At 48.2% G+C, this 9,576-nt stretch overlaps 1 protein-coding gene across 4 annotated transcripts in view; it reads left to right on the forward strand.

The window, feature by feature from the left end:
- Window positions 1-8,769, forward strand: part of APLP2 (amyloid beta precursor like protein 2) — a 73,069-nt gene extending 64,300 nt beyond the window's left edge. For all 4 annotated transcript variants that reach the window (XM_021063158.1, XM_021063157.1, XM_021063159.1 and 1 more), the window contains 4 exons: window positions 3,276-3,361; window positions 5,135-5,209; window positions 5,535-5,690; window positions 7,353-8,769. In XM_021063158.1, the coding sequence (XP_020918817.1) occupies window positions 3,276-3,361; window positions 5,135-5,209; window positions 5,535-5,690; window positions 7,353-7,454 (419 nt within the window). In that variant the 3' untranslated portion in view covers window positions 7,455-8,769. The remainder of the gene's footprint in view (window positions 1-3,275; window positions 3,362-5,134; window positions 5,210-5,534; window positions 5,691-7,352) is intronic.

Here is a 9,576-nt window from a genome sequence, read left to right on the forward strand (position 1 = left end):
TCACTTCCCCAGAAGTTTCGTGTTCTGTTTCATTCCATCACCTGATTTTTTTTCCACCTCATCCCTTCGGACGTGGCTGTGCGTGGAGCCAGAGCAGCCCTGCCTCCGGCACCTAGACCCAGTGTTGGTGGTTTGGGTTACCAGGTGGCCATCCTGAGTCATCCTTCTGGATGGCCAGAGAGTACAGAGTAACGAGAGTCGGTTTTTCATAAACCCGTTGAATCCGGATAGACTTGACAAGTATACCCAGAAGTTCCCTGGTGGCCTGGTGGTTAAGGACTCAGTGTTCTCACTGCGGTGGCTCAGGTTTGATCCCTGGCCCGGGAACTTCCAAATGCTGTGGGCTTAGCCAAAAAAAAAAAAAAAAAAGTATATCCAGTTTAAACAGGCAGTTTGTGCATGTGAGGCTATATAAAAACATGCAGATGGCCAGGTGGTGAGTCATTTATTGTACCTCTTCTTCTCTACTGCCTCCACTTCCATCTTTTCCCTTTCGTTTAGCCACCCCTCATCCTTTGTCTGTTCCCAGCCATCTCGTGTCTCTTGGGTGTAGTGTCCCTCAGCACGTAGAAGCTGACGATGAGACAGGTTGAGACGAGCGAACTCAGTTTTCAGATGAAGCTTTCTGAGCGCTGTGCTGAGTGCCTCCATACTTACCTCGCTCAGCCCACGGAACACATCGTAGGTCGGGCTTTAGCCCTTTCACAGGGAAGGCAGCTGAAGAAGCCTCAGAGTAAAGTCGTGCCTTTAAGGAGTGGGGGAACCAGAACTTGGCCCGGGCTCCCTCTGTCTGCGGCGCCCGTGGTTGGTCCTGTATGTAGAACGCGGTGTGGCTGCAGCATCTCGAGGTTCCTGGCCTCCAGGGTTGCTGTGAACAAGGGCCCACATTCATGGGCTGACATGCTGGGTCCTGGCTAAGGGTTCCGTGGCGTGTGTGCTGCTCCTCAAAACACAGGATCATGAACGGGCTCTTCACAAATCACTCGTGTGCACATGGTTCATTTTATTCTGTTCATATGGACCTCTTCCCCCCCAGTGTGGACATCTTGGATGTGTTTAAAGACAAATTTCCTGAGCGTTTAACTGGCTGTTGCCCTTAGGCTTCAGCTATTATTAATCGGAATGGTTTAAACATTAATTTTTGGTCTTTTAATGTCCCTCATTTATGAATTATATAAAACCAAAGTAGTTAAGGTCAGTGTTTAAGAAACACGTGGGTTGGAGTTGCCATGGTGGCTCAGTGGTAATGAACCCGACTAGTATCCATGAGGACATGGGTTCAATCCCTGGCCTTGCTTGTGGGGTAAGGACTCAGCATTGCCATGAGCTGTGGTGTAGGTCATGGACGAGGCTCGGATCTGGTGTTGCTGTGGCGGTGGTGTAGGCTGGCAGCTGCAGCTTTGATTTGACCCCTGGTCTGGGAACTTCTATATGCCGCAGGTGCAGCCCTAAAAAGACAAAAGAGAACATGTGGGTTGTACCACCAAAAGTCTTAGGAAAGTCTGCCCTGGTAGTAGGGCTTGAGATTTGTTGGTTCAGTGCCTCACACTTTCAAGCAGGATCCTGCCTTATGCCCTTTAAAATTCCGAGGAGAAGAGAAAGGACGAAAGAGTGCAGAGTTAGAATTTATTAGGCTTGGTCACAAGCATCCTGCCCAGAGAGATTCCTCTTAAATAGCTCAAGTGCAGTATAGCTATTTCATTGACATTTCTACACTACAGAAACCAGAATCAAGTTGTGAAAGTTCTTGTTTGAATGAAAGCTGTAGGGAGTTCCTGTTGTGGCGCAGTGGTTAACGAATCCGACTAGGAACCATGAGGTTGTGGGTTCGATCCCTGCCCTTGCTCAGTGGGTTAACGATCCGGCGTTGCCGTGAGCTGTGATGTAGGTCGCAGACGCAGCTCGGATCCCGCATTGCTGTGGCTCTGGCGTAGGCCGGCAGCTACAGCTCCGATTAGACCCCTAGCCTGGGAACCTCCATATGCCGCAGGAGTGGCCCAAGAAATGGCAGAAAGACCAAAAAAAAAAAAAAAAAAGAAAGCTGTAGAAGAAAGGTGCCTCTCTTTTTTTTTTCTTTTTTTTTCTTTTTCTTTTTTTGGCTGCATTCTAATGCCCAAGGTGTTGGCTGGCCAGTGGGGGACTCAGCACTTGCAGCGTGGCTGCTGACAGCCCAGGGTCCAGAAGGAGTCGGGCCGTGAGCAGAAGAGCCTTGCTATGGCTGGGCCTCGGGTCGCTGTCTCTCCAGCAGCCCCGGGGGCAGGGGGCAGCAGTGCTTGGCAAATACTCACGTCAGAATCCTATGCCTGCGGGTGGTCCCGACAGGTAATACCAAGTAGCCGTCGGGGTGATCTATTTATAAAAGGTTTAAATCACAGACATCTTACAAAACTACACATACTGTTATTCATAAGACACTCATAGGTTAGCTAGAAGTCATGTGCTTAGGAGCTGAAGATAGGATTGCTCCTCACTTTTCCCCTCCTGGAGTTTGTGCTGCATCTTGGACACTATCATTTGTAGTGGCAAGCACAGGTGACCTTGGCTCAGGCGTTGTCTGACCTTGACAAGAGGACTTTGCCATTCTTCCTCTGTTTACGGAAAGGTACCGTCCGCCCTGGTGTTGGTGTCCTCCCTGTCTGTGCAGTGCTTCCTTCCGTTTGTTCCCTAATAACTGCTGATGATGTGGCTCTCGGTGATACAGGCCCCAAGAGGGTTCCGGCCTGGAGAGAGAGACAGCAGAAAATCAATGATTCCAAAGAGTGGCTTTAAGTGCTATAACCGGGGAATGTCTCCCAAGAGGAGCTGCAGCTTGGAGGACAAAGAGGAGGGGTTTAAGGTCAGGGAGGGGAGGGTATCTCAGGCAGAAAATTGCCTGTGGCACAAAGGATGAAGCTCAAAGCAGGCGTGGGATTTGCCCGTTCTTCGTTTGGAAGGAGCCCTGGTGTTGGACGAGCAAATGGAAGGGTAATGGGTGCTTGGTGAGACCACACAGAGTCATGTGTTCGTCTGGAATGGCTTTGGATTCTGTTTATATCACAAATACCATGTCTCCTGAGGGCTTGTGAAGGGCGCACCTTCTCCTCCATGACACCCATCGGTCCTGTGTCACTCATCCCTGTGGAACACCATGCATCCTTAGAAATGGGGACAAGCTATGTTTTGAGGATGCGGGGGGAAGGCATTCAGGGAGGGCTCCCTGGCCCTCGGGAGGGTGTTTGCTGCTGCTTGTGAGGTCAGCCCATCCTGGGAAGCTCAGCCGTGCTCTCTCCACACAGGATCTGCCCTGGGAGAGCAGGACGGGGGGCTGATTGGTGCCGAGGAGAAAGTGATTAACAGTAAGAAGAAAGTGGATGAAAACATGGTAAGCATTTCCCTCTGTTGCCATGCCCATGTTAATGCTGAGAATAATGAGAGATGCTTCCCAGATGAAGCTCCATGTGTCCGTTTCCACAGGCTAGCAGGTGGATGGGCTACAGCTGCTCCCACAAATGCGCCGTGTTGTTTAGTGTTTGGGTATGAGAAGGAACAAAGAATTATTTTTCAGCAGTAGCTCATCTCTTGTTATACAGTGGAAAATATATTTGCAACTAAAAGTATGAATAGAATAGAAGAGGCCGTTTCTGAGTTCCCTGGTGGCTCAGTGGGTTAAGGATCTGATGTCACAGCTATGGCTCAGGTTGCTGCTGTGGCACAGGTTCAGTCCCTGGCCCAGGAGCTTCCACATGCCACAAAGGCAGTCAAAAAGAAAAAAAATTTAAAAAGGGGAGGGGTTAATAACATCTACCTTTCTTCCGGGTTGTCATGAGAATGAGAAATCTGCCACCCTTTTTTCCGATAAAAGAAACTATGATTTGGAGTTCCCATCATGTCTCAGCAGTTAATGAACCTGACTAGCATCCATGAGAACGCAGATTCGATCCCTGGCCTCATTCAGTGGATTAAGGATCTGGCATTGCCGTGAGCTGTGGTGTAAGTCGAAGATGCAGCTCAGATCTTGCATTGCTGTGGCTGTGGCTGTGGCCAGCAGCTACAGCTCCGATTCTACGCCTGGCCTGGGAACCTCCGTATGCCATGGGTGTGGCCCTAAAAAGCCAAAAGAAAAGAAACTGTGATTTTAATGGGAGTTCCCTGGTGGTGCAGTAGGTTAAGGATCTGGTGTTGTCACTGTAGCAGCTCTGTTCTCCGGCCCAGAAACTTCCATATGCTGGGAGCGTAGCCTGTAGATAGATAGATAGGATAGATAGACAGACATTTCATATGAGTAAAGATTTAATAACTTAAAAATGGAATAGAGTTGGATTTGGTTCTTTGTTGTTGTTGTTGTTGTCTTTTTTAGGGTCTCACCTGTGGCATATGGAAGTTCCCAGGCTAGGGGTCAAATCAGAGCTATAGCTGCAGGCCTACACCACAGCCACAGCAATGCCAATTTGAGCCTCATCTGCAACCTACACCACAGCTCATGGCAATGCCAGATCTTTAACCCACTGGACAAGGCCAGGGATTGAATCCGAGTCCTCATGGATACTAGCCAGGTTTGTTACCACTGAGCCAACAATGGGAACTACTGGATTTGGTTTTTAACTGCCTGAGGTTTATACCTCCTATTAATTATTCTTTCAGCATTTTTATCATTTGTATTTCTGAGTTATCCTTAAGTGAGTTTGATATTTAAACATGGCTACTTGGTCATCTGTCCCGAAATATCTCCACAACGGTTGCCTAAAGGAGAAGGCAGGTGACAGGCCATAAAAGACCAACTGGGAGTTCCCACTGTGGCACAATGGGTTCAAGATCCAGCATTGCCACAGCCATGGCATATGTCACAGTTGTGGCTCGAATTCGGTCCCTGGCCTGGAAACTTCCATAGGCTGCAGGTGCAGCCAAAAAAAAAATTAAAAAGCAAAAACAAACAAATGATCAATTGCCGTCCAGTAATTTTGCATCCATACTTGCGCCTTCCTTTAGGGGTTTGGCCAGTGGACCTACAGGAATGTGGCAGAACTGATGGGTTAGGAGGGTGTCCATTCGTCGTCTGCTTCCCTCCGCCCAATAGTAAATGAAGGAGAAAAGCAGCAGTTATGTTTACGCTGAATTTCTCTTCTACCCCATTGGTAACATCTTCCCACTGTTTCAGGTCATTGACGAGACCCTGGATGTGAAGGAGATGATCTTCAACGCTGAGAGAGTCGGAGGCCTCGAGGAGGCGCCGGTAGGTGTTTAGCTCCAGAACCTCATGGCCGGTCCTGTGTTAGCCTCCAGTTTTCTCTGCCGCCCCCTTGGTTCAGGTGTAATCTGGGAGCAGTGCCTGTGGGCTTAAGTTGTCCAAGATCCCTCGCGCCCCCCCCCCCCCCCCGCCGCCCATTTTCCTACACTTTAGAATCTCCATGAAGATTGGGAAGAGTTGGGGGCGGGCTCTCCCCACCTGGATGGGTACGTGGAAAGCAGGGTCCTGGCCACCCCTCAGGCCACTCCTTCCCCGGCTGCTTGTCGCCTTTCAAGCCTTGTTGCCCACGTGCGTTGCTTTGCTGTTTTAGGAATCCACGGGGCCGCTGCGGGAGGACTTCGGTCTGAGCAGCAGCGCCCTCATCGGCCTGCTGGTCATCGCAGTGGCCATCGCTACGGTCATTGTCATCAGCCTGGTGATGCTTCGGAAGAGGCAGTACGGCACCATCAGCCATGGGATCGTGGAGGTGAGCCGCTGGGCTCTCGCGGTGAGGGCTCGCCCTGAGCTGTCGAGGAGCCTTGGGGGATTCAAGCATCTTGTGTGGTACTGCACCCAAGATGACTGCTGGATTACTGGGGCACCTTTTGGAAGTCAGCCCTGGCTGAATTAAGATGATCCCGTCACAAGGGCTGTTGCCAACTTTTAACATTACTTTGGGCTTTGACTGTGAATGTGAAAAAATCTTAAGAGCATTTTACGCTGCAGAGAATGAAAACTTTTCTCAGACCCTTTCCTTAATGTTCCTTTTTTCAGGTATGTTAGGTGATGGTGAATGAAGAACTGCTAATACTATTTCTTTATATCTATCATTAGTTTGCTTTTTTGGACTTGTTTTATAAAGAGCAAACCAGGTATATGACAGATCAAGCATCAGTGGCAGTGTGAATGAATTGTCTTAAACATATGAAATAGGAATAATACTCTTCTTTTTCAGTGGGGGAAAAAATCAATGGGAAATTCGGAAAGAGGAGTTCCCGTAGTGGCGCAGTGGTTAACGAATCCGACTAGGAACCATGAGGTTGCGGGTTCGGTCCCTGCCCCTTGCTCAGTGGGTTAACGATCCGGTGTTGCCGTGAGCTGTGGTGTAGGTCGAAGACTCAGCTTGGATCCTGCGTTGCTGTGGCTCTGGCGTAGGCCGGTGGCTACAGCTCCGATTCAACCCCTAGCCTGGGAACCTCCATATGCCGTGGGAGCGGCCCAAGAAATAGCAACAACAACAGCAAAAAGACAAAAGACAAAAATAAAAATAAAAAAGAAAGAGCCAGACCAGGTGGATTCTGTTCCCTTTTCTGCTCTTTTGTCGTTAGAACTGCTTACCACCTGGCTTTGGTGGGTGGTGGGAATGTCCAGTGTCTTGCTTCTAGAAAATGAGTATAGTAAGGAATAGAATTTCCCCAGGAAAATTAGTACAGATGTGTGTATCTTGGTTATTTGGCTCGACCTCCTGCTGGACACTGACTGAGTTGGAGAATTTCAGGGCCAGGGCTGGAGGAGACCCTAGGGGTCTTCTGGTCCCACTGTTGCATTGCTGTTGTGGCTCCATTGCATTGCCGTTGCAATGCTGTTGTGGCTTGCCCAGGCTGCCCCACAGGGAGGCGGCAGCCAAGACTTGCTGTGGCTGTGGTGCTGGGAGATGAAGCTCATTGTTTCCTTCACCTTGGACCAAGCATTTAGTTCGCCAGCCTTCAGCAGCCTGGCCTCTCTGACCCTCTTCTTTTTTTCGCTTTTTAGGGCTGCACTCGTGGCATATGGAGGTTCCCAGGCTAGGGGTCCAATCAGAGCTGTAGCTGCCAGCCTACACCAGAGCCACAGCAACATCAGATCCGAGCTGATCTGTGACCTACACCACAGCTCACGGCAACACCGGATCCTTAGCCCACTGAGCAAGGCCAGGGATGGAACCTGCAACCTCGTGATTCCTAGTCGGATTCATTTCCGATGCGCCACGACGGGCACTCTTGACCCTATTCTTTTCTCTCGCCTCTGCCTGCTCTTGTTTGGTGCGCCCAGTGGAATTGGGGCACTGGACTGGTTTTAGGTCCCAGGCGATCCTGCAGTAAGTACAGCTCAGATCTCTCGGAAAGTTCTCTTAAGTTTACGCAATGGTCCCTCACCTTTGTTCCTCCAGGTCGACCCAATGCTCACCCCAGAAGAACGTCACCTGAACAAGATGCAGAACCATGGTTATGAAAACCCAACCTACAAATACCTGGAGCAGATGCAGATTTAAGCAGGAGAAGTGCGGCACCCGGTTGCAGTGGGTGGGGCTGAGGAGGGCAGCAGAGGTCAAGTTTTGGATCGACTACTGACCAACAGTTATTTCCAGAGGATTCATCTTACACTCAGACCTCCTGGATCATTAAGACTGTAAAGTACTACTGTAGAATCACAATCTCCATTCTTTTAAATGGGTGAAAAAAAATGTTAATATAACAATATATGATATATAAACCTTAAATGAAATGAAAAAATGATCTATTGCAGATATTTGACTGATGTAGTTTTCTTTTTTAAATTAATCAGGAATCCCACTTCTATTGTATTGTCTCACACGTGCTCTCCGTAGCAATGGCAAATGTTGATTTTTCAGTGATAGACTGTACATGCTCTATGCAGGCCATTTGTTCCAGCTGCATTGTATAAATCTGCCCTTTAAGGCTCACTGTCCTGGTTTTTATATTGGAAAAGGAAGAGGCAGTATTCCCTTTTAAATGAGCTTTCAGAACGTTGCTGAGGAGCTACCTGAAATAGGAGCCATCATTGACCCTTGCAGCTCATCAGGCTCCCCTCTCAAAATTCCTTTGAAGGACCAGTTTCTTGGAAGTCTGGTGCTCCCACCTCTAGATACCGGGGTGTCTCCACACAAGTCCCATCACCAAGGAGGCGCTCAAAGTGAGCATTTGAGTTCCAGCATCTTGCAACAAGCCCTGTGTACACCGATTAAGGCCACCATCGCGTTCCTTCTGAATCCAGCTCTTCCGCAGAGATTAGCCTGTAGTTTGTACATGACGTTCTTCCACCGTCTGCCGTTGACTCACTGTAGCTTTTTACTATTCACTCCCCTCCCACGTAATATCCAGATGTGCTGTTTTCCTCTTTGGACATACCCCCCTCCGAAGGCATCAACCCCCGCTGTCCCCATCATGTGGAGAAGACAGCAGTAAGCGGCCCGAGACCCCAGGAGATGGATGTTCTGAGCTGTACATGAGATGGTCCGTAGACCCCATGGAAACCTTCGAAGATTTTGTTTCCTTCACATGAGTCTCTGTGATGCTTGTATAGTTGATTGTTGATGCTCACGGCTGCTTCTTTTCCTTTTTTTTTTTTTTTTTTTTTTTTTTTTTTTTTTAATTCTGAAGGTTCTGGTAACCTGTGGTGTATTTTTTTTCTATTTCCCTGTGACTGTTTTTTTTTTCCCCCTCCCTTTTACCCTGTCCATGTCTCTTCCCACTGTGCACAGATAAACTTCACCCACAAAACTCTTTAATCTGATCTGTGGAGAATGTACAGAGTCTAAACACATCAATAAATAACTTTAACTTCCACCAAGACTCTTTGCTTTATTGGCCAGCATTCATCATGATGATGGTTTAAACCTCTGGCCCGGCATGGTGGGTGGCTTCCTTCCCAGGAGGGTCGCCGACTGCCCGGCAGAGGCTGCACTTGGTCAGATGAGCTGGACTCTTGGGCTTGAATTCCATTTTTCTTTCAAAAAATAAGAGGGTAGAGTTCCCATCATGGCTTAGTGGTTAATGAACCTGATATCCATGAGGTTGCAGGTTCGATTCCTGGCCTTGCTCAGTGGGTTATGGATCCAGTGTTGCCGTGAGCTGTGGTGTAGGTCAAAGATGCAGCTCGGATCCCGAGTGGCTGTGGCTGTGGCATATGCTGGCAGCTACAGTTCCGATTCGACCCCTAGCCTGGGAACCTCCATATGCTGCAGGTGCAGCCCTAAAAAATAAAAAAATTTTTAAAAAAGTAAGAGGGAAAGTGCCTTCAACCTCAAGGTCGGTATCTTTTATTGATCTCTGAGGAATAGTCTTTCATTATTTCTGTAATGACTTTGTTTTCTAAAGTTCTAATTGGTTATACTTTGGACCTCCCTGGTTGCTCCTTTTTCCTTAGGTTTAGTCTGTAATCCAGGTGGCTGCTTTGCCTTTCTTCAGCCTTTCTAGTGAATATTGTATTTGTATTTTTAAATTTTTTTTAAGAGGTGCTTGCTTTATAATGCTTCTTTTTATGATGACATCCATCTGAGCTTATGGTTGACTTCCAGTAAATTCCTGTTAATGTATAGTGATCGTTCATTTGATCAAATTTAAGAATAAAGTACGGAGTTCCATTGTGGCTCA

This window comes from Sus scrofa, chromosome 9 (assembly GCF_000003025.6).
Source record: "Sus scrofa isolate TJ Tabasco breed Duroc chromosome 9, Sscrofa11.1, whole genome shotgun sequence".
Classification (NCBI taxonomy): Eukaryota; Metazoa; Chordata; class Mammalia; order Artiodactyla; family Suidae; genus Sus; species Sus scrofa.